General features: G+C 50.9%; 1 protein-coding gene across 8 annotated transcripts in view; it reads left to right on the forward strand.

Annotated features, from left to right (window-relative positions):
* CADM1 (cell adhesion molecule 1) overlaps positions 1–24537 on the forward strand; it is a 123709-nt gene that overhangs the window by 60695 nt on the left and 38477 nt on the right. For all 8 annotated transcript variants that reach the window (XM_075774428.1, XM_075774426.1, XM_075774427.1 and 5 more), the window contains exons 2-4: positions 20975–21121; positions 21810–21962; positions 23345–23482. In XM_075774428.1, coding sequence (XP_075630543.1) covers positions 20975–21121; positions 21810–21962; positions 23345–23482 — 438 coding nt within the window. The remainder of the gene's footprint in view (positions 1–20974; positions 21122–21809; positions 21963–23344; positions 23483–24537) is intronic.

A 24537-nucleotide genomic window follows, 5' to 3' on the forward strand; every position in this document is an offset into this window, starting at 1 on the left:
AACTGGGAGATTTCCGTTTGTCCTGCCCGTAGCAACACGTTTCTGTTTGTCCTTGCCTATAGCAAAAAAGATGAAGCACAAAACCTACGTACTTCTGGCCCAAAGCCGCCCAGGTGAGACGTTTGGGGAGCCCTTCGTGCTGAAGGGCTCAGACGTATGGCGTGTGCGAGAAGAGTTCTGCGGCCTGCCACTTGCCATCTGCAAACGCAGACGCTGGTATCGCGGGCACCAGAAAGGGTTCTGAGTCTTTGAGATGAGTTTCTGATGGTTTTGCTTCGTGCATGCTCCGCGGGTCTTGGAGCGCAGCAGCATGGTGCCGCTGGCGTGTTTGGCATTCCAGCTGCATTGCTCTCGCCGCATCAATCGATCACGGCCGCTGCCCTGCCTGCTGTATTGACAGACAACTTAAAGAGTTCTCGTTTTTAAGGAGTGCAGCATGGATAATTAAGCAATGTACTCCACAAGTTGGTGATCAGCTTCTTGCGGAGGACCAATAATGAATAAAAAGTACATTAACTAAATTAAACTCTTGATGCCTGTGGGTCTGGAACTGTAGAGTTGCCTTTATGAAATTCATTACAGTTTCTAAGAGTTCTGTTAATCAAAAGACTCCTGCAGAAAACATTCCGGGATTTAAAGTTTATTTTAACGCTGGGGTGTTTAGGACAGAGATGAGCGTCCTTGCTGTTCCGTCTGAATACTTAAGTAGCGTGGGCCCACAGAATGCGGATTAAAACAATTAACTGGTCTCGCCCTGCCCCAAATCTGCGTGGCGAGGGTTTACGCTGTTTCCCAGTGACCTCTCGCCTTTGAACGTAAGCGCGGTCCTTGGTTCTGCCTTCGGTGCAACTAAACGGGTACCCGGGTGGTGATCGCCTTGGCATCTGTATGCTAACGCACACTTGCCGTGGCGTTTGTCTGCCTTGACGAGCGCTGCTTGAATGTATGGGCTCCGGTAAATGTCCAAAATTCATCCCGCGCCTGATGGATACGCGTGTATTTGGCGCTTTATTTACATTTCTTTCTCTGGGCCGCTGGGTTTGCGTTACTTCCTGTACATTATAGAGCTTGGGGTGCTTGCCGTGTGCTCCGTCCCACGGTAGCCCTGAGCGCAAGCGGGAGGATCTATAGGTTACGCCAGCCTCATCATACTTGCACATAAAGGCGTGCTTATAGCGACCGGGGAGGCTCTTCATCCGCCGATGCTCCTCTTGCCGTCCGGATGCGGAAATGTTTTTGACCAAAGCGGACGTCCCGCAAAAATCCCCATTTGCTCTCCCAACTTTTTTTTTTTTTTTTCCTTTTTCTTCCCCCCCACTCCACGAGAGGCTGCCAACCGCAAACTTGGACTGGAGCCATATGTATTTGTAGCGCAGTCAATCTTCCCTTAAAGAAAACCGCCAGTGAATTAGCTTTTGCATAGTGTTTCAATCAAAGCGTTTGATCCTTGTTTCTGCGAGATAATCCTAAGAACTTCTTATTTGGAGAATAGAAGGCCATGATGGATTTAATTCATAAAGGGAGGCAGCCGTAAGGAATGTAAATGTAAGAGGCTGATAAGGTAGGATTTCCTCGTTGCTATGACAACCCCTGGGTCATGAGCCTGAGAAAATATAAAGTAAGTCCTGGAGCTGTGAAGATGATTATAAAATTTAACTGTCATTCTTCATTTGGAGTTGATGGCAAACATTATTTACTTAAGTTTATCTCCAGGCAGGCGAGGATCCTTTCTTCCTCCTTTAAATCGGAGCCTTGGATCACAAATGAACGCGTTGCGCCCGCCCGACGTTATAAAGCAAACCCGCTATTTATTATTCTAACCAGACAATTTGCACGTAATATCCCTGTCGATTCGGTCGGCCTCCTGTAGAAAGCGGAGGCGTTATCCCGCGTATCCCTTACGAAAGCCTCCCTGATGCCGCCCAGAGGCTCCCAGAAGCGGGGAGTGGCGGGGGGGGGCATTGTGTGGGTGTGCTCCCCCCACCCCGGGGATGCCCTTATTCCTGTTTTCTTACCCCGGAATCTGGTTTTCGGCTTCTGAAGGGGAAGGAGTGCACAAACCTAATTACTTCTTTTGCGCGCCTACCCTCTTCTCTGCCCGCGGGAAAAGAACGAGGTGTCATCCGCAACCTCCACGTGCGCTCGGCAGCGGAAAGTTGGGTTTATTTGCTTTCCTTGCTGTCCTCCAGTTTAAAACACGGCGGATGATTCCTCTTCCAGCCCGTGAACTGAAAGAGCAGCCGGAGGAGAGGAAAGCATAACATATTCCTGTGTGAGCTGCCGACGTTCCCGGGATTAACTACTCTGGGAGCTGGGCATCAGCGGGACAGCCTGATACAGGCTTGTCCCAGATACGCCGGCGGCTGCATAATTGTGGATTAATTGTGTAAAAGCACGTCTGGTGGCTCTCCTCCAGATAGAAATCGGGGAGTCCCGGGTGTTCAAAAGCGCCTTCTATATGTAGAGCTAGGTTTCAAGCGTTTCTGGCGTTGCATAAGAAAAAAAAATATACGATGAGCCGTTGCATGTGTACTTTGGGGAACGCCAGCCATGCCCCTCTGCGGTGGCCTCTGGTCTTTTCGGGAAGGTGGGAACAGGGAAACCACCCGCACAGAAAGCGTCATGGCCTTTTTACTGCATTTGGAAGATTTTCCTATTGCTACTCAGTCTTACTCGAGGCAATAAAAAGTGAAGTCATTTGATTCCAAGAGTTCAGATAAACTAAAGTCCTTTTAAGGCTTTTCACTGACTACAGGAGCTAACGCGGAGCTGTTTTCGAGGCCAGGCTCACCATTTCTGTTGGGGAACTCTCTTCACCTTTGCGGTTTTCATCCTGAAATGAAGCTGGCGCGGGCGAGCCAGCAAGTTCTGGTAAAGATGGGACTTTATAGCCATTACTAAAGAGAAGTAGCTCCTGCAGAAATGGAGCAGAGAATGATTAGCGTACTAAAAACCCCAGACTTCATTGCTTTTCCCAGGGTGGAAACTTTTTGAAGGCGCTTGCCCGAGTGGAAATGGAAGCAAGCTGAAGTTGTATTCTCGCTACCTCTACATGTTGCTGTAGCACGGGGGAAAAAAAAAAAAAATCCGTCTTTGCCCTTTCCGTCGTGAGAAGGTTGCTCAGCACCCCGCAGACGGGAGATGCCTTCGAATACCGACTCCGCTAGCCCTAAGTCCTGCCCACGCCGCTTCTCCGAGGGAAACCTGCGGAAGCAATGGCACCGGAGTCCCTTCAGATTCCCTGCAAAAGAGCGATTTGACGTAGCTTCTCATCGGTTTTCCTTCGGCTGTGCAGTGCCTCTAGATTGATCGGAGATTTAGCTCCGCCGCCCTCGTTACCCCCAGTTTAAGAGGAAACTACTTTTTTGCAAGCACGAAGACTGGACGCCTTTCGAGTTAATGATATCTATGAGGAAACGAGCCGTGAGCCGAGTCCTTCCCAATGCGAGCCGCAGACGCCGATGCAGCCTGACCCGCTGGCATTCAGGTAACGTCCAGGTTCCTCTAGAAAACAGAGATTTTGAAGTGATGCGAGGGAGGCTGCGTGTGTAAATCCGAGCCAGAAATAGCTGCTCTTACAAAGACTGACAGGTACACGCCATTCTCTTCATCTGGCACGCGCTGCCTGCGATCCCGCTAGGGGAGCTGGCAACAGCCTTGCGGTGGCGGGTGGCAAACAAAGGCTGTGCTCGGAAATATTTTCCAGACAAAGTTACAATTAAAAGCACGGGGCCGACGTAAAATGCGGGTGATAACGATATGGATGAAGGGAGTTGCTGGGAAGACACACCTGAAGCGGAATTCGTAAAAGCGGGCTTTTTCTCCTCTCCTTTCCAGGGTTGTGTTCTCCTTTTTGCGAAGCGCGGCTTGCCGGCAATCTGCTGTGTCCGCCTAGTACCGATACGGCGGCAGAGCGCGATAATTCAGGAACAGATGGAAAGGAACGGGGCTCTCGAGACGAGGTCGCTCGTTGAGTCAGGAGGGATGACGTCGCCGGTCCATCTCAGCCGAGCGCGGTCATAATGCTGGATGCTCTCCTCCGAACCAAGCCTTCGACTCATCCTTGACTCGCCTCCAAAACACTGGGGGTGGAGAGAAACGGAGTCATCTTGCCAAATCTCTTTTGGGAGCTCGCAAAACCTGATGCAAATGCGAGCTATTCCCCTCCCACGCCCCCCCTACACGCTGCCTCGGGCTTTAATCTCATCGCTCAGCAGCGCGCAAACAGTGTTGGTCCTGATAGCTCAGCAGAACCCACTCACCGCCCCCCTCTGCGAGGAGAAACGAGGGCTGGCTGCTACTACTTGCCTGCGTTTGGCGACAGGAGGGATACAGGGTATTCTGATGGGATCCGCTTGTCGGCAGGACGGGGGGAGGCACGACCACGGTCGCTTTCTCTGCCGGTTTTGTATCTGTTACCCTGGTTTTCTTGTGTTAAACATTTAGCCGGAGACGGAAGCAGTCAGGGATGCTCAGGACCCCATCAGCATCGCCCTGTAAAGGCATCGGAGCGATCCTTTCATACCGCCTCGTACCTTACCGTGGAACTGAACGGTTGTCTGTCCGCCTGCCTGCCTTTCAATTTTAATTTATTCAGCCGGATACTGGTGGTCGTGGGTGTGTCCGTGCCGCCTCGCTGCTCCTCCCCGCTGCTCACGGGTACCGCATCCCTTGATGGATGCCCGAGGGGGCTGGGCTGTAGAGCAGGAGCGGGACACCCCCAGAAGCACTTTGATTTATCGCGACTCCAGATTTCTTGGAATACTTGGGAACCAGTCAACTGTTTCCTCTCGTTACTGCAGCGCTTGTGTTTTCATAGCAGGGACCCGGCAGAAACGCAGTCGGCTGACTCGAGCAAGTCTCGAGTTCCCGTGATTCTGGTTTGGATGAAGCTGTGCAAACAAGTAGGCAAAGATCACGCAGCCGAGAAAGATCGTTATGAGTAAGCATAGTGCTAGAAGATCAACCTGTACACGCGTTGCCAGCTTTTTTAGCTGCCAAAACTGTAACGATTGTGTTAAGAGACGTGGCTTTCCAAGCAAACCCCGTTAGGCCTGTTTGCGGGTGTACCGTTTCGCCGGAGGTGACAGCTCTGTGTGCCTTTGCCTCCTCGGATGGGAAGGCGGGCTAGCACCACGCCCCCACCCCAGAAGTGACTCCGGCTTTTTGTCCTGCTTCTGGTTTGGCTTTTCCAGTCCGGAGTAGTTAAGATGGACTGGGATTGACAAAAGACGTGCTGCGATCTCCCCTGAGGACTCTGCAAACAGCCCTTCTCCTCCCAGGTGTGCTCGGCTCCGCTTCCACGTCTTTCCCATCTTGACTCCGCTTTTGATTCAGCTTTTTTTGTAGACATGGAAAGATTTCAGATTTCGAGAGGGCAGGTCTTGCTCTCGTCATCGAGTTTCCTTGCTTTGAGTCGTCTTTGTGGATACCAGGTACCATTAAAAATTCCTATTCCGAGCAGCCCGTCTCGTCCTGACAACTCGTTAATGAGCATGAGATGATGATCGGATGGGCATCCAGGACGTCCGTGGTTGCACGCAGAGAAGCACGTGTTTATATATTAAAGCACCTTCCTGTTCATCCGTTACCTCTGGGCGGTTGACCGTCAGGGGCTTTGCCCGCACACTTCGTGCGTCTGCGTGTTTTCGCCAAAGTTTTGTTTTTTTCTCTGTTTGCCCGTGATCGTGTGGTCTCACCCACCCTCGGCCTTCCCAGAAACCAAACAGCTTGCGGCACCTTTGCGGGGGGGCACCGCTGGAAAAGCCTGTTCGGATGCTGTCAAGACTCTGGTTTAATTTATGGCAAAGAAGGGAGGTTAACACACGAGAGACAGAAATCCGCCGTTCTCTTTGTAAGTGAAAGGTCACGTTACCGAGCACCGCAGGGTGGATTTCTGAAAAACGAGCTCCTGTTTGCGAGGAATTAGAACGAGCCTCTGAATTTTTTTTTTTTCCCCTCCTGTGACCTTTAAAGATGCTGCTCTTAGATTGATAAGCAGGCTGATGCTTTTAGCAACCCAATCCAAAATTTCTTTCTCGTAGGAAGACAATCTTTCAAACGCCGTGGGTACCGCTGCCCGCAAAACGTTTCTTTCTGTAACCCCCTCTGGGGAAAGAAGCGATGCATTGATGGCGTCTTAGCTGACGCACAGGAAAAAGGCAGATTTATTTCAAGGGAGCAAAAAGGTAAATTCCCTGTGGTCTAGAGCCTCGGCCGAAGGACTTCCCGTACCTTCTTTTTTCTGGCAGTTCTCCTTTATCCCTTTTTCATTTCATCACCAGACTCTCAAAGCACTCCTGCCCGGCGGGACGGCAGGGAAGGGCTGAGGGAGGCTGACTTTGCGCCCTGACCCCGGGGACGCTCCTTTACCTGCTGTGCCGCTGCGGAGCTGCGTTTTGAGGCCGGCGAGAGGTGGGTTGCAGAGCCCGTGCTGGCGGCAGGCTGTGCCCGCGACGCCTCGGCACGTTTTATATGGGTCGCGTGGGTTCGTATCTGCTTCCTGAGCCTCAAAATGATGCCAGCAGGTGATGCGCTAAGAAAAACGCTTTCGTTGGCTTTTTGCTGGTGGTGGGCAGCGGTTCCGTTTTCTTCAGGTGCACGGCTGCATCCCTGCACCCTGACGATGTGCAGAGGAAGCACCCCGGTGCCGCGTTAATTAAACGGAGGGCTGGGCTGTCCTCGCCAGCTTGGCAGCCTCGCTAAGAGGCTTTCGCTCTGTTTATTTTATGTTCCTAGAGCGCTTTTGGCACTGCGGACACCCTTCACGTTTAGACTGCTGTAGCGGGCCTCTCCGATGCTGCGTGTTCCGCTGGTTGCAGCGTACAGTCAGTCTGCGGCCACCCTGGACGGTCAGGCGGGAGCGGGTTTCTTACAGGGCAAATATTTCTTGTGGAGAAATAGGTGCTTTCCTGGGGTGCTCTCCTCACCTTGCCCTTGGGTCATCCCTTATCTTCCAGTTGAGCAGGGTGTCAGCTGGTCCCGTCCCCTTGTAAGACGTTCTGACTGCTCGTTCTCTGCGGACAGAAGGTGCCGTCGTGTTTGTACTTGGGCAAAACTTCTTAAGCAACAACGCCGAGTTCCTTTCCAGTTCCTAGGCTGCGTGCAAAAATCTGAATACGGTAAAAAAAAATGCATCCGGAGAACAGCAGTGCTCAGAGTCTCGCAGCGTCATCTTTAGCTAAGCGGCGTGCTGAGGTCTGGCGATAGATCAAAGCGACGTTACCGGGCATGAGCGTATGCGTTGTCTATACCTTTTCCTTCCGTGGCAGGATGGCGCGGCCTCGCCTCTGGAAATCGGCGGTTCGGTGCCGGCAAAAGGCTGTCGCCGAAAGCCGGACTGCTTGTTCCCGGCAAGGAGAGAGCGAGCCGGTGGAACGTGGCAGTGATGACGTTCCGTTCTTTCTCTCGCCAGCGCCCGTTTGCCGCCCTTGCATAAGCGTAACACTTTGGCAGCGCTGCAGCGGCACGATGTCAGTGCAATGGAAATCTCGTTGGACCGGCCAAGTTCCCTGGGTTTGGGCCAGACATCTGGGTCTAGGGTTTTCATCGCCTCCTTCGGTAGCGTCAGGAGACCTCATAAAGCGGCCTCTCCGGGGTATTGTGCCGAGAACCACATTCCCAACCAATTACCCAACCGGTCTGCATCAGTAATGAGCCCTCGCTTTGGGAAGGGACGGCACGAAGACAAAAGCGAAACTTTCAATGAGAGCTCCTAAACTTTTCAATGTGAATAGACGTGGGCTTGTTAATTGGGATCGCTGATTGAAACGTTCCCTCTAGCTCTGGTGCCGTGTCCGAGCTCCAGCTCAGGGAGGGTAGCAAGGGAAACCGGCTGAGAAGCTGCGGCTCTTTCTGGGTTTCACCGTTAATGATTTTTGGCGATGGTGATGAGGCACGACTGAGCACTTTTTTTTTTTTTTTCCTCCCTGCCCCGGGTTGTGTTAGAGGTCGATAGGTACCAAACAAGAAGGGAAATTTGAATAAAAATCCCTTTGGCTTCTTCCACAGGTAATTATTGCCAGGTTTGTTCTGAGGTTTGTGGGGGGCATCATCGGTTCCCGTCCCGCAAACCAGTGCTTGCAAATGCCCCGGTCGCCGGTTCTATCGTGTGGCTTCTGGCAGCCTGCAGTTGAAGAGCGACGAGTTTAATTCGTTATTGCGCGTTTCAGCTTGAAACGAAGAGTATGGCAGCTGAACGGCCTTCTTTCCTAATTCCAGTTTGATTGCACTATTGTTTCTTTGGGCATACTGAAATAGAATTTGACTTCACTCATTATCCCTTGTCCCCCACGCTACCTCCGTGTAATCGGCTTGCTGCGCGCTCTCAAAATTCTTCGCTTTGTGCAGCGAGGTTTGCTGATGAGCAGAATGTGATTCGGTGGAGGTTTTTTGGGGGGGCAGTGGTTTGTTGGGTTGGTTTTTTTTTTTTTTTTTTTTTTTTTTAAGGAAATTATACAAAACAGCATACCCATAAAACCTTATGATTCATGATGGTTTGTTTTGTTCTTGTAACGCAACCCAAAGTAAAAAGCCATTCATCAACCGGCGAAGGCTGCTCGTGGCTGTCTCTGGGTACCAGGCGAAGGATAATTCATCCCCGACCGGAGAAAAGCACACGCCTTTTGCATCTCCGCGTTCGAGGTGGTGACGGGAGGACGAGCTGCTCCCAAATTAAATACCTGCGGTGGGAAAACAAAGTTTTCCTGGTTGAGGTAGCCTAGCGTGTCTTCGGTGCGTCTGTGCCAAAGCGTTTTTCCACAAAATCTGAGCTGTTTTTTTTTCTTATTGGCTGAGCCAAATGAATTCCATCCACGGGATCATTAGTCCGCGGTAATGAATTTCGAGCAGCAGCCCAAGGAGGTGAGCTGCCAAGGGGCGTTGCGCTCGCCCCTTGCACTTGTTGCAGGGATGGATGTTGTTGCTCAAGGCCGGGGGAGTTGTTAACGTAACGTCGGAGGCAGAACCTCGCCAGCACCTTGCGAGGATTCGGTGATGTCTCAGACCCGCAAGCTGCCGCAACTCTTCCAGCTGGCCTGCCTCACCGAAAACTTACCTCAGTGATACGCAGCCCTGGCAGGGTTACAAACACACCCCCGAACAAAAAGCACCTTCGTTACAGAAGCCACCCGAGTGGCATTTCAGCAAAAGCCATTTCAAAGTTGATAAACAGCTTTTAAAAGCCGGGTCGAGCCAGGCTGTGATTTCGGTGACTTGCTAAAAAAATGCCCCGCGATGAGTCGTACTTAACGTTTGCGTCTCCAAAGCGTGGTGCGTCCTCCAGGTCGTCAAGAGCAGCCTTACTGAAAGGTCAGGGGGTCTGCATTTTTAAGGAAGGGTATTTTTGATAGACCTCCCCGTACGAGTTAGAGGGCTTTTTATACAGTGTTTTTCAGCGCGAGTGATTTGGGGGCGGGAGGGAGGAGGATTTCTCTTGCTCTCGGGTGAAAGCGCAGCTCCTGAATGAAACAGCCAACTGCTGAAAATGTAAACTTTCCTGACCGTGCTGCCGAGTTGTTTATTGTAGAGCACTTCCTTCAGAAGCGAGCCTTGTTTTTTCAGTCTTCTGCCCTTGATGTGCCGAGTACGGGAGGGCCCGTCTTACAGTTCCGTACAAGTTGGCACAAACAAGCGGGATCTCTTCAAACCGTTGGGGTTTGAGAAAAGAATTGCGAAGAACGCGTGTAATTTAAATTGTTCTCTCCAGAAACGCTAAGCAAACGCCTAGCGGATTTTCAGCTGCTGTTGGCAACATCTGGAAAAGGTCTCGCGTCTCTCTTGTGCCGTGTCAGCAGAAAGCTTCGGCGGTAGGAGCGCAGGGATAAGCTGCCAGAGCGTGCGGTTTTGCCCGGTCACCGCCGTATTTACACGTAACGAGAGGGGAGGCTGCTTACATACAGCCTATCTGCTCGCTTCCTTTGGACGGCTGCTAGAAGACAGGACTGGCCAGGGAAGAAGGGGAAGAGCGGCAGGGAGGGGACAGCAGGACGCCGGCGCGAGCCCCGGTTGAGAAGCCGGCGCTGGGACACGAGCGACGGGAGAGCAGCAGATCCCTCCAGCTGAGCATCCCTCCCTCTCTCCTGGGCTCCTCGAGAGTGTTTCCGAGGGCTGACGGGCAGCACCCGGCGGCTCGAGGCGCATCTCCGTGTCTTGTCGTGTCGAGGAACTTTGTCGCCTGCTGTCGCAATCGTCTAAGCCTGGCTTAAAGATGGAAGCCTGGTCGTGAGGCCCGGCACGGCGAGAAGCTTTTGGAAGGGATGCTTTTGTAATCCTGGCCGCGTTGGTGCTGCCTGCGGGGAGGGAGAGGCTTTATTTAATTCTAATAACGCTAGAGATAATGTTGGCTTTGCGATAGTCCCGGGCACAGCTGTTCCGTAATATCCACGTCGGTACACGATGTGAATGGCTAGCAAGGTATCGAGCCTCGAGGATGTTTTCCTTGCTTTTCAGAGCTTGAATGGATTGCATTGGTTTATTGGAATAGCGCTGACTTTGTGCTCGCAGTAATTAATTCCCTTTTCCGGGCTGGGGGGAAGGTTGGTTATAATTTCCTGCATTCTTTTATCGTAAGGCCAAAGGAGAAACTCGGAATAACGAACAGATAGGAGCGCTGCATACATGCATTTTAAATTCAAGCAGTTAAGAAGACAGATTTTTATTTTTTCTTCCCCAGTGGAGTGCTCTCTCTGTGTTTGCACACAATTTTAAACCGAGGTGACCTGGAGGGCTGGTGCTAGGACGTGGCGTCCGTTTCCGAGATCCCCGGCTGTATTTGTAGCTGGCTCTGAGTGTAAATCTGTGCCCCCCTCCTTCGTAAGGGCTGGAGACGGGCCTCTCATCTACGAGTAGGTGGGACCAGAGGGGCAAAAGAACTGGGGCAAGAAGGAGTTTCTTGGACGATTTTTGCTTTTTTCCCCCAAAGGTGGCAAGCACCTCGGATCCTCTCTAATACCGCTTTTGCTTCGCGGCCGTTGCTACCCACAGCGTGCCTCCCCATCAGAAAGGGCTGTCTGAAGGCGGGCAGCGCGGGCAAAATGCAGCACCACAATGGCTGGGGCAGTAACTGGCAAAAACCTGACTGTAACGCTAGCGTGGGGATTTCCAAAAAGGGCTGTGGATGGTTTCCCACAGCTGCCCTGAGTGGCTCATCCCTTGTAAGCATGGTGGGAAGGGCTTCAAACCTTTCGGGAAAGGTACAAATGCCAAGCGAGAGGAGGCTCGGGTATTTAAAGCGTTGCGCGAGTACTGCGGTCCTTCTCTTCTCCCCTCTCCGGGCGAGTTCCCCGAGCCCTGCGATGATGCCTGTTGCCTTGCCAACACGGTGTGAAGGAGATGTTGGAGCAAAGAGACGGTTGCTGCTGCTGCAGAGCCGTGATGCCAGGCAGATCCAGGCAGTGGGGAGAGGAGGAGGAGGAGAACCTCACCTGCTTCAAAACCCTCCTTTACACCACCGCAGAAAGGGGGCATTAATGCACACTTGCAGAAACGTTCAACGGTCGCTCCTTGCTGCTTCTGACATTGTACAACAGTGTGATTTTTAAATGGTGGGTAGTGACAAAACATCACTTTCAAAGCTGGGTTGCTCCCCCCCCCCCCCCCCTTCTGTCTAAAACGGCAAAGTCAGGGAGCTCGACGTAGTTTACAGTCGACTGGGTGCCTGCGATCCTTATTGATGGAGCTGATACCTGCTGGTGTTTACTGTGCGAATATCAAGGAGGAGCAGTAAATTGAAAATTGCTTCTAATGGGCTCAGTTCGCATGTTTTAATGCTTCTCGGGAGAAAACAAGAACTGTCGAGACGTTAAAATAGAGCAGGCGCAGCGGTGCCTGGTAGTGCACGTGGCTTGTGTTTTCCTCTCTTTACAGTTCGCATGCCTTTTGTGGTAGCTCGAATGCCACAAAATCCAGCAAATAATTTCTGCCTCTTCATACGGGTTCGCAGAGCAGTGCTGGTGTTACTCTGGTGTCACGCTGTCAAGGGGCTTGTCACTCGGGACCTTACTCGAGGTTTCCTACGAGGTTGCTCATCCTGCCCCTGCGTCTGGGGCTTCTCTGGGAAGTTACGCGTTGCCCGTCCTGCCGCATGCAGGAAATTAACATTTCGGTGAAAAAGAGGAAAATACGAAATGCGAAGGCTTTTCTTGCAGTCGTTTTGCCTCGGAGCATGCCGCTTCAAAGGCAGCGGCGGATTGAAGTCACTAGCTGTAGCTGTCTCATTCTTTCTTGAGGCAGTGTTTTGATAAATGTTGATGAGTTTAACTGTAAAACTAAATGACGTTTATAGCACAATGTATGCTTTACCCATCGCTTAATTGTATCTAATGGTGTTGCATGTAAAAGGCATTTACCATTTTAGTTTTGTTTAAAATGACAATCCGAACCTCAAGGCCTATGGGTTTTTGTACAAAGATGAAGACTTCATTAAAAACTAAATACAATCCCATTTTTTAAAAGGCAGCTATGGCTTTAAGAAATACATGACAAAACACACAAAGTGCTCGGTAAGAGGGGAGCATCACAGAACCGCTGGGCTCCTGCGGCTGGAGAGCTGGACGAGCGGAAAGGTTGCCCCTTTTTCTCCTCGCCTCTCCCGTCTGCTGTGGTAGGATGCTGCTGAGCTGGATCCCCCCGTCCCTGCCCCGGGTCCCTCCCGTCCCTGCCCGGGGTCCCCCAGTCCCTTAGGGCTGGGGCGGCACAGCCAGCCTGCGATGCTCAGTTCACCAGCTTTGGGATGGCTGGAGCGTTGGAGGGGTTTTGGGGTGCAAAGCGTGCCCACTGATCTGAGCAGGATCGCATCCAGAAACGCTTGCTTTCTCGTTGTTGTTTCTGCATTCCTCTGTGGCCTCACCGCTGTAACTCCAGAGGCAGAAGGGGGGATTGGGTAACGCAGGTTATAAAACCAGGGGTTATTTTTGTCTGCAGTACACGGTTTCTCTTCCCTTCCTTCCAACTTTGCCTTTGTCCTGTCAGGCAGCAGACAGCCAGAGATTCTCTGCTGAAAACAAGGCGTGAGGAATGAGGATGCATCCGGCAAGCTGCATCTTTAAAAAGAAACAGTGGCTCAGAGCTTTGTGCCTTCCACTCAGCTGGCAAAGCACTGACAGCAGGCAGCAACGTGCTCAGGAGCATCCGCCCTCTTCACGGGTTTAGTCAAAGCAAATCCCACAGATGAAAGGGGAAAAAAATAAATACAGAAATGCATTTTATTTCTCCTAGCTCAGAAGAACTGCTGAGCGAAGGGGGACACGGGCAGAATCTGTAGCGAGCAGATTAACGTTGAAAGCCATTAGCATTGGTCTTTCCCTAACGTTCATAAATCCGATGGGTGGCAGATTGAGGGCCGATTCCACATTTTCTCTTCCTCCTCTGTAAAATAATAAATATGGTAAAATAGCTCTCAGAACTGCCTCTATTGCGGGGATGAATCAGGACAGTTGGTGTTGCAAGAGACTTAAAACTTACAAATATGTTGCCCTTTAGGCTAGCATTCATCATTGTGTCTGATCTGAGATCCAGACGAAAGGCTTTTGTTATAACATCTCTTTTTATCCTTTCTGGGAAGTATAAACTGGAAGGAGTTCTCGCTTTGATCTGAGTGCTGCTGCTGAGATTTCCCCCCCCCCATCTGGTTTTTCTGGGGGGGGAACGGGAGTGCGTAACCCTCGCTGATGATGCCTGTCGTTCTCCCTTTGGCCAACGATTTTCGTCTCTGATCTCTAAAGAAAATAAAGGAGGGGACCCTTCAAAAAAAAAAAAAAAAAAGGAAAGGAAAGGTAAAAGCCCCTAAGGACAGTGTCCCTTCCTCGCGGCACGGGGTGTGTCCCGATGATGCGCAGATATTGAAGTGCCCTGTCTGGTCCCTCTGGCTGGGTTCCCCAAATAGTCCAGGGCAGTACGTTTGTCATGGCGTGGAAGCGTTTTGCCTTCTCCTTTCACGTAAAGGTAGACGCTTTGGAGAAAAGTTCCGCGGGTGTCTTGTTGCAGGCTTGCGAAATAACTTCTGTGTCTAATGCGGCAAGGAAAGCGTCGTAATTTAAAGCTGGCTTAGCCAAAGAATGGGAATTGGCCAGAATACCCCAAGAAAAATACCGTATTCCAATCTATTATCTATTATCCCCTTGTGCTTTGGGACGTTTTCTGCAGGTTCGCATCTTCGTTATTAATTTTGTCGTTTACTTCTTGCCTATTGCAGAGGTGGAACCGAGGATTTCAGAATGGCTTTGACTTACGTGTGCAGGCAGTTAAGGGAGATCCTTTCTTCAGGAAGGAGATCGGGCCGATGTTGATCAAAATTCATCCTGGCTGCTTTATGGAAATAGAGAATTCTTGGGTTTAAAAGATTTTATTAAGCTGCACATTGTGACAGATGCTGCTGACGGGGGGGAAAAAAAAAAAAGAATGTTACAAAAGCTGCAGGAAATGGGTTATAGGTACGGATATAAGACGTATCTGCTCATTACAGTCGAATGAAACCCATCATCTGACTTGAAACAAAGCATGTGGCTGCTGCCAGCCTCCACGGTACAGAAATAGAGGTGGCAGCGCAGGTGACAAACCTGCAAGGACGTAAATTCTCTCCTTCCGTGCTGAGTGTTTCAGCAGGGACAGAGAGGAACGTGAGGCAGCACGGGCTCTTGCACGATGACGTTCTGGTAACGCCGACGTCCTGAATGCACTCATCGTCCCTGAGAACGGAGTCATTCCGGCAGCGCCCCGCTGTACCTCGGACTTGGGCTCCTCGCGGAACGAGTGGCGGCAGGGAAGGGAAGGTCCCCGTGTGTTTGAAACTCGGGATTAATCGAGGTCTCCTTCCTTAGATCTGGGCTGCGCGCATCCTTCGTGGCGACGCAGCTGGAAGAGAAGATGCAGAGGAGGAGTTCCGTATTTGGGCAGCGTTAATAATAAATGAGAGTTGATCGTAATTGGGTGTTATTTAAACACACTGAACAGAGGCAGCGGTCTGCTGGGACCATCTCGTGTTGTCAGGCTGTGTCTCCTGTGCCGATGCTGCTTCCGAGCAGCGGCAGGGGGACCGAGGGCTTGGATTTTGGGCGCCGTCCTCGGCGGGCGATGCCTCACAGCGAGGAGGAATGCGGGAGAAGGGTGCCCGCCTTGTATTGCGTCTGAGGCTGTGCGCAGCCCTGCCCTTTACTGCTTCCTCTTCCTCACTTCTGCCTTTCAGCATCCCCTTCGGGAGGCATCTCGCGGGGGGCGACCGCCTCCTCCCGCCTCGCTTTCTCAGCCCCTTCCACAAAAAGACCCCCTGAGCCTCCCGCGTGCAAGCGGTGCTCATGCAGACGATGCTCAGATAAACCTCTGACCGTACGGGAGCGAGACGCTCTTTCAATAAGAGACATTTTATGTACCGTTGGCTTCCAGAATAAAAGCAAGAGATCAGCTGCTTCTGTTTCTGGAAAGCTGTTCTTCTGGAGAGTTACTTAAACCGCCTGAGCATCCCTGCATAGAGGTATAGATATAAAGAAAAAATGAAAAGCCGCAGTAGCAACATCTTTTATTTAAGAACCGTCAAATGAATGGGTTAAGAAATTAGTTCAAAACAGGAAAAACGTGGCGCGCAGCTTTCCAACTTAGCCACGGCAGCAAAACGTGTAAATTGGGCTCGTAGACATTGGGAAGCTCCATCGTGGCGAGCACGACTTGTAGGATTCCTCCTTCAAACGCTCCAGACCCACTAACTTGAAATACGGTCGTCCTCTGAAAGACTGCATTTCTGGCAATTGTCATCAACGGCTTTCTGTCTGAAGATCTGGTTAGAAATGTGGGGTAAGGCCCTGGGGAGCCGCAGAATGACAGGCTTCGTTGCAGGAACCGGTGCTAATGCTGCGAGCCGTGCCAAATTCTTCTCCGCCTGGTTCCCGGGAGCCCAGTTTGCCATGTATGCCCCCCCGATCAGTGATGGATACCTTCCCTATTGATCCTGGATACCTTCCCTATTGATCCTCGGCATCCGCCGACGCTAACCTTTGAGGGGACAAGGTGATGTACGGCCGCGGAAATCGTATCTATCGATATCTGGGTAACAGAAAGACGAGCGCGACGTTACGCATCCGTTTTCCGTCTCCGTACTGTTTTGGTTGCAAACCAGTAGAAAGAATTCCCCAATGCCGCTTCACAGCGCAGAAATTCTCAGCTGTTTAAAGTAAATACAGCCTCTGGCGTCAGTTCGGAGCTATTGTCATCTCTTATTCTTACTCTTTAAGTGAGACAAGCTGTAAAGGTGGCTGTAGCGTGGGGGTTTTTTTCCCCTCCCAAATCGAATAGCTGTGCACAGCGTGCTGGAATTTGCAGGGTATTTTTCCGAAGCGCCTGTTTCATAACGTAAACACGCTCCCCCCAGCCCCGAGAAGTCATTTTTAGCACAATCTTGCACGTTCTGTCTGCAACGAGGAGAGTAATTCGGCGGGGAAGCGCGAGCTGTAGCTGGGCGAGAGCTGGGGAAAGGTGCTGAAAGCGTTCACACGTGTGCGCGCTTGCTAAAATATGTACCGAGAAAGAGGGGAACCGGGTCCCTACGCCTACAGAAGGGACGCAGAAGGCGTTGTACTTCGCCAAGGAGCAGCTCCTTCCTTGGCAAGGCGCTTCGCTAATGGCAGGCGATACCTGTATTTTCACGCGTCCGCAATACCGAGCTTTTGGAATAGTTTTTGTGAATGTTAATTCCACCCGCCCACGTTTTTGGTTTTTTGGGGGTTTTTTTCAGGTTTTGGTTCCCCCCTCGCCCCCAAAACGGGAACTGATGCTTTTAGCGTCATCAGGTGATAGCAAAACTGGTAGCGACACAATCGGTAGTAAATAGGGAGTTTCACAGGGCAAAGCTTAATATCAGCGTGTCGAGGATGACAGCAGGACAAACCCGAAAATTAGATTTTTCTAGAATTCTGTGTGTTTGCCTCCGTTCCTTTTTCTGAAGAGCTTTTCGCCATGGGAAGTAGAGTTGCTTTTTGGCCACGCTGGCTGTGGAGAAGATGCTGAAGAGGGAAGAAGAGCTCCTTGAGCGCAGGAAAATCTCAGCGAGGCTTGACTCAGGGTCACAAAACTGGCAATTAGATCTTATTAGAAGAGAAAGTTGCCCTTTCACAAAGTTAGTTGTAAGTCGTGGTGGAAAACAAAATGTTACTCTGAGGGTTGGGATCAAATTAAAAGAAGAATGGTTCGGGGGTGCCCGCCTGCGGCTCCAGAGCCTGTATCCCGGGAAGGTTTCCATCAGGGATTGTGCACGGGTGCAAGCAGCAGCCGGCTGTCTTTTCTCCCGTTTTCCCAGCGAGCTTTTTTATGCGAGCGGATGACAGCATCCCTCCCTCCTTATACTTCAGGTAGGCGTCGAGGAATACAGGACTGACTTTTAGTGCCTTTTTTTTTAAGCGTCACTATCCGGACTGAATCCTTTTGATCCGCAGGGCAGGAGCTCTTCACCCGCGGCAGCATTCGCAGGTGACGAAAGCCGCGTCGCGTCCATCCGTTTTATAGGCAGCCTGATGGAGAGAGCGTAGGAACGGCTGGGTGGGGAGAAGTAAAGACAGGGGGAGACAAACCTGCTGGAGCAGGGGGTTGTGAAACCCGCTCAATGTCTATCTCAGCTTTGGCTGGGCGTTTAACCACCGCGTTCCCGGTAGATGGCTGAAATTGATAGATGAGTTTTGACATTCAAATTACATTAATTCCATGGATCGATTGCCGTGTCAGTTTTTTTCCTTGAGCGCGTGAACAAATAGTTTGCGTATCCGCGTGGGTTGCTTCATTTGACTCGATTTATTAAGAGGGATTTTGTTTATGGGCTTGCGTAGTTCAGGTATCGTGAAAATTACTCTTCCCGGCAAGCGTTTGTGTCAGTATCCTGTGGACTGAATCCGCGGTGCTGCTGCTCATCGCAGAGTACCCGTGGCTCGTCTTTTGTTAGAAATGGAGGAATCGCGCTCACGAGCACGTATTTGTCATCTTTCCCTCTTTTCTCCCGACGCTTCGCTCTATCCCAGTGTGCCACAAGTGGAGAAGGAATTGATTTTCAATGCAACCGCTGCATCTGAGCCAAGGTCCCAGGGGTGGGGCCAGCTAAGAGGAACTTGTTGGAAACGCAATTTACCCATCCGTGTCTGTCTCGGCAGTCTTAAAAGCAGAGACCGCGGTGGTCCAAGGCAGAAAGACAAGTACGTGCACAACAAGAAACCGTTGTCCAATATGAGGGCAGTGCGCCGGGGCTTTTAGAGCCTGTCCACAAGTAACAGATGAAAATCTGTCCAGTATAATTCCGTTGTTTGGGTTTTTCCCCCTCGGCCCTACCGATGCCCTACCCTTCCCCCAAGGAATCGCTAATTGGCAGGCGATTAAAGTTGGGTTTCAATAGCAGCTTCTCTCAACTCCTGTGATTCCGTGTTGGGTCCCTGAACTTCATTCCCCACCCCGAGCTTTCCTTTTCTGTTACAACACACGGGGATGCTGCAAGTGCGTCCGCTTTAATGCCTCTCAAAATACTCGTATACTGCCAGTAAATATTTACCGAGAAACTCCCGGAAACGTTGGCCTGAAGATGAGCCTAAAGAGTTCCCACTGCTTCTCCTTGCGTTTTTAATTTCCTTTAGAGTTTGCGGTTGGTGCTATTGACGGTCGGAACTTTTCTTGTCCTGGGAAGCAGAGGCAGCTATGAATACAGACGCGCAGAAAAGTTAGTGCGTGCAGTCTGGTGCTTTCAGTTAAGCAAGCAAATTCAGGTCAGCAGAGCGAGAGGAGCTTTGCAGATTGCGGTTGGATTTTAGACGCCCTTTGATTCAGCATAAAGAGGCGAAGTCAGCACGTCCTCATGTGCACCCTGCCCGTCGCCGACCCCGGGAGAACAAACGCCTTCCCGATGCCAGCCTGGACCGGGACGCTGGACCTTCTGAAGCCGTCAGTCAGCAGGCTTAATGTACCCGCGTCCCGGCACGAAAAGCTTCAGTGGCTTGAACTTCCAATAATTTATTTCTAAATTACTTCTCCTGTAATTCTTATTAATTCAAATAGGCTTCTAAGCTGATGTAAAATTCAGTAAATGCAAGGAACAGTTTAATGAATTGAAAATAGGATTGAGTCTTTTAAAGCAAATGTAAAAAAATATGCTAGCAATAATTGCTTAGATGGAAATCGAATCTTAATAGCTTTGTTAATGATTTGTAGTGAATATTGCGTTTATGAGAACATATCATCAAGCTGATCCTTGTGCAAGAACCTTGTTCTGAATGGGTTTGATAAAATTATTCCCCAGAAGCAGTTAGTAACGTTTAATATTTTCGCCTGCGCTGCTTTTGAGCTAGTTGAACGGCGTTTCTGCTGGAGCCCGCCTGTGGCTGTTGAGGGCGGGTGCTGTGCCGGTAGCGTGGGGGATGCTCGTCCTCTGATCCCAGGGACCTGAGCACGGTCACCTCGCAGAGAGCGGAGTAGATGTGCGTGATGGGCTCTTTGCACCTCTCGCGGTTGTCCTGGGGGGGGACTTTTCTTGGCTACGGGCGCTACTCCGCTTCATAGCGACTTTCCACGTTGCTGGTTAAAGTTCATCGATCTGGAGAAAGGAAATTTCTACCAAGAGGGCAGGAAGACGTGCCCAGGCGTCAGCTCGGCACCGTCAGGCGTGGAAAGGTGTCTGACAATTTATCGGTCTCTTTCTTTCCAAGCAATGTGGACTTTTTCTCAGACGTTTATTTCCAAGGCGGGTCAAACGATGAGTGCAAGTCGGAAGGAAGGAAAGGAAGAAAAATGGAGAGAGTGCGGGACGAGAGAAAAGCCAGAGCATAAATAACATCCCCAGATTTACTGTTTGCAAACTTCATCAGAATCTTGCTTTTTTGTGTTTTTTTGCGGCCAGCTGGGGAGCTGGACTATCCCCCGCCAGTCTCTGCCCCGTTGATCAGCCGAGTGGTTCTCCTTGGCCAGGTGCCCGTCTGCCTCCGCTTCGTTTGGCAAATTGGCAATCAAAGCTTCAAAATTTCTCCCACGTTGCTTTGCCTCCTCGTCCGTAACGCCCGCCTGGTCCGAAAGCAGACACGAGTCGTTACCGAAAGGGACCGCAATTAGCGTTCCCCCGGGTGCCATACCCCAATCCGGCCTTGGCTCCGCGGTCCTCCGGCTCGCTTTCCAATCTTGATGAGATTCCTGGTAGTTACGGAAAAACCGAAATGCAAAGTGCACTTTTTATTTCTCTTCGTATTCCCGTCCTCTGCATTCTTGAAGGCGTGAAGCAAATTTCTCCGCGTGCATGTGAGGCAACGATTCGATTCATTAGGAGGAGAGTTTTTGAGGTGATGACCTGTAAATGATTACAAGGCTCCTACGGCATAATTGCATCGAATTCTTCTTTTCCCACTTCTGGACGTTAATAGCGCCTGCTGATTACACAGAGTGAGTAAAAACTGGTTCCCTAAAGTCTGTCTGCTCAAGTCAAAGGATAAATGCTTCTCACAGCGAATCCTTCATGCTCTGAAATCCAGCCGGGAGAACGGGATGGGATAAAACGGCTGCTTTGCAATGACAAGCCTGCTCCGTGCTGGGGGCCGTGCGGCGGTCATTGGACAAAGAGTAGTCCTCGTTCCTCTGTTCCCGTGGTCGTGCTCCCTCCCGATGGCTCCTCTTTAACGTAGTGGCGGCCGGTACAGTTTTGGGGGTGGGGGGGGGGAAGATCCGCATCTGTATTCCCTGGCGTTGCTGCTCGGAGTGTTTCTTGTGGGGTGATTGTTCGGCGAAACTAATTCCAGCCCCGCCAAAGCCCAGATGTGGCCGTGCAAGGTGTGCTTGCTCGCTTACCGGGGGTGAAAGGGTCCCGGTTCCTTACAGCCCCGGCTGGCTGGAGGACCCAGGGTCAATGACTTGCTGGCCAACGTTCCCCCGTTGCAAGCCCCGCGGTTCCCCCTTGCGCGCTCGTCGTTTCCCAAGGGCCTTCCTGACATTGTCGTTTCTGATTGCACCATCTCATCTCTACTCTCTTCTGAAGGTGACGGTCAGAACTTGGTTACCGAAGACGTGACGGTGGTGGAGGGAGACGTGGCCACCATCAGCTGCCGGGTCAAGAACAGCGACGACTCGGTGATCCAGCTCCTGAACCCCAACAGACAGACGATTTACTTCAGAGACTTCAGACGTAAGTGTCAGCCGTCCTCGTTCGGCGGCGACTTCTCCTGCGCCTCGCTCGCGCCCGGGGGCGGCGGAGGGGGGAAGCATTTGCTGAGATCTCTTCTTTTAATGTGATGCTAGACGCTGAAAGTTCAGTCAATTCTTCAGAGGGCGGATGAGACAGGCAATCATAATCTTTCTCCTTAATGGAAACCTTGATGGTCCCTTTTAAAAGTCAGACCGCCTTACTTTGCAATAGGAATTGATTGTAGTCATTCAGGGTGAATTGCAATCGAGTGCCAAATATTTAGCTGACACAAACAAATTGAATAGGGCAACGCCGAGGCAGCGCGATGTTCTCAGAGGTAATCTTGGTTTGGTTCGAAGACTGAGAATTTCGAGACGATCCGCGTAGAAGCGCAGTTTCACAATAAGCATTTTACCTGCACACCCCTCGGCCGTCCAATACGTGCGAGGGTTCGACGCAGTGATTTGCTTACGTTGATCCTTTGCGACGACCCGATAACGGAGCTGTTGTATAGGCCCAGCCTTAAAGGTAAGAGAAGCAGGATGGAAGGGGCAGTCAGGAGACCCGTGGGGTGCTTGTCTGGGTGCTGCCGCTGCCACCGCCGTTTTTATATCCTTTGACTTTGTTGTGTGAAAAAGGGGACACGGCGTCTTTCCTCGCACTCACGAAGGGTGTTCTTGCTCCGCAGCACTGAAGGACAGCAGGTTCCAGCTGGTGAACTTCTCCAACAGCGAGCTCCGAGTCTCCTTGACAAACGTCTCCATTTCTGATGAAGGAAGGTACTTCTGCCAGCTCTACACCGATCCCCCCCAGGAAATTTATACCACGATTACCGTGCTCGGTAAGGACCGAATGGGTGCTTGCAGTGGACTTTGTAATCCCTGGACGCGTTTGGAGAGCTCCAGCCAGCCAGTGAAATCTTGAGGTCAACTGATGGAGAGGGACGGCTTCCCATTGATTATAGCGAAAATTACTGAGACAAAAATTCCCTCTTTTATTTAATGAGATTTGGTTCTTGGGTTTTTGTACGCTGTTTTAAGTAACGTGTGCAAGCAGCTCTACTACCGCTCTTACGTTTGTCAGCACCTCCAGAGTTTTAGCGTGCTTTCAGATGCTCATAGGAATGGGAAGCTCTCCCCTCTAATCGCATGCAGACGCAGAAATAGTTGGCTGGATTTCATTTTCCTAGGAACGCGTCCCCCACCAAAGACCTCATGGCTGTCGCTCAGGCTTCGATACATCTTAAAGATCTATCAAAGAGTAGCTTTGCCAATCCGCTTCCAGTGAGACTCGCTCGGGAGAGCGGAGCCACATTTCGAGGCGTCCTTCTTTGTAGTCAGCGTTCGGAGAGAGCTTTCTCCGGCTTCCTCCCTCCCCGCTCTCCCGGGTACTTTAACGCCTTCACAGATTTATTCATGCTTAATTGGAAGATGTGGAAATCTCAAATGCGTGGCCCATCCTGCTCTTATTAGAGAAGAGCCGCAAGTGACTAATTCGTCCGTTTGATCATCTGGATGGTATTTATATGTATTTGTTCTTCATTAGCTCAGAAGCGCCTTAGTCAGAGATGTGAACTATGCAGCTGCTAAATCGTATTGATCAGAGCAAGGTTGAGCTTCCTTTGGAAGTTCTGGGGGGTTTCTGAAACTGCGAGTCCGGGCTGGACGCAGTCTTGGTGTTCCTTGTTTTCTGGATTTGGCCTCCGTGGCTCTGGACGGCAGGGGAGAAAAATTGCCTTGCCAGGTTAGAGGCGTGCAGTAAGTAAAGCACTTCCAAACGTTGGCTTTTGCCTTTCCTCTCCTTGTCAGAAGAAGTCAAGAAACGCACACGAAGTTGAGCCGGTTTGCTGGGGTTTTTTGTTGTTAAATAGCAGCGTGCACCACCGAGCAGCGCGGGAGGCTAAAGCTCTTCCCTGGAACGGTGCCTGCCTGGGAGAGAGAACAGAAAGTTACGAATTTGATAAGTAATAATTTGCAAAACCACGATGATTATTAGGTGGAGAGGGAAAGCACTTGCTCTGATTACTGTGAAACTGCCTATCAAAGGATTTGATCGATTGAAAGATCAAAGAAATGCAGGTGGCTAGTCTCCTCTGGTAGATTTTATGGGCTTTCCTGACGGTTTTGTCTAGTGTTAGTGATCGAAAAATGGTGTGTTTGTTTTGTTTTGGGTTTTTTTTTTTTCCATCCAAGTATGTGTGGTGGTCGGTTTTTCTCATTGCAGTCCCGCCACGCAATTTGGTAATTGATATCCAGAAGGAAATCGCCGTGGAGGGAGAAGAGATTGAGCTGAACTGCACCGCCATGGCCAGCAGACCAGCCACCACCATCAGATGGTTCAAAGGAAACAAGGAGCTGACCGGTACCTGTATCCTCTCAGTCACTTGTGGTTTTCGGATAGCTGAAATGATTTATGTAGTGCCGGGTATCTCTTCTCTGTCACCAGTTTAAGGGAAGGGGGGGGGAGGGGAAGAAGGAAAAAACTGTAGCACGAGCTGCTTTGAACGCCAGCTCAGGAGCAAAGAAAGGAATATGTGGGCAGACAGATTATTCTCTAACGCAGAAGGGCTGCGCTCCGTTTGGTGCTCTGCCTACCTACCAGACTCGAGTACGGGGTTCTGGAGTCTTTCCGTCACCGCGGGTGACCTCAAGGAGCCCTGACTCTGTGCCTCGAATGTCCTTCTGTGGGGCTTTGGGGGGCTTTCTGCCCTGCCTTGGGCACGAGGAGGATCACCTGGGCTTTGGGCCGTAAAGGTTTTTCAATTCACCATCACACCTAGCTCTCTTGTTTGTAGAGCGTTTTCCTGTGTTCAGCTGAATATTCATACAAGATGGGTTTCTCCCACTCCCTGAAGTCTGGTTGCTCCCGGTATTTGCACATTCGAGTCACCGACTCTGATCGCATCTGACGTGCTGTTAGTTTAAGTCTGCACGTAGACGTGAGCTCGGCTGACGCCGCCTTTGTGCTTTACCCGGACTGCGACGCTGAAGGGCTCTCTGCGGAGGTCCAGACCTCGTTACTTCAACCTACATCCCCCTACGAGGGCAAGAGGAAAAAAAAAAATCCTCTCTTCAAGTCCCACACCCGCGAGCATCCGAGTAGGACCCGCGCTGGGGGTGTGCCGGTAGAGGCGGAACAAAAAATAATAAATAAAAAATAATTTTTAGGCAGAAGTAGGGAAACCGAAATACTTGGCCGCAAAGAGCAGGGAAGCATGGCTTCTCAGTATCGAGGGGCGTCGCTTTCTGTGCCTGTCCTCTCTTTCGCTTTGATAGACTGGAGGGGAAATATTTTGCGTTTGAAAGACCTCCGCTACAAAAGTTACTCTTAACAGCCTTCTGGCCTGCGAATTCGTAAATAAAAAAAAAGCCCCAGAGAAGAGCATTTGAAAACGAAGCAGTGGCGCATCGTCAGCC

The sequence above is a fragment of the Balearica regulorum genome, chromosome 23 (genome assembly GCF_011004875.1).
Source record: "Balearica regulorum gibbericeps isolate bBalReg1 chromosome 23, bBalReg1.pri, whole genome shotgun sequence".
Taxonomy (NCBI): Eukaryota; Metazoa; Chordata; class Aves; order Gruiformes; family Gruidae; genus Balearica; species Balearica regulorum.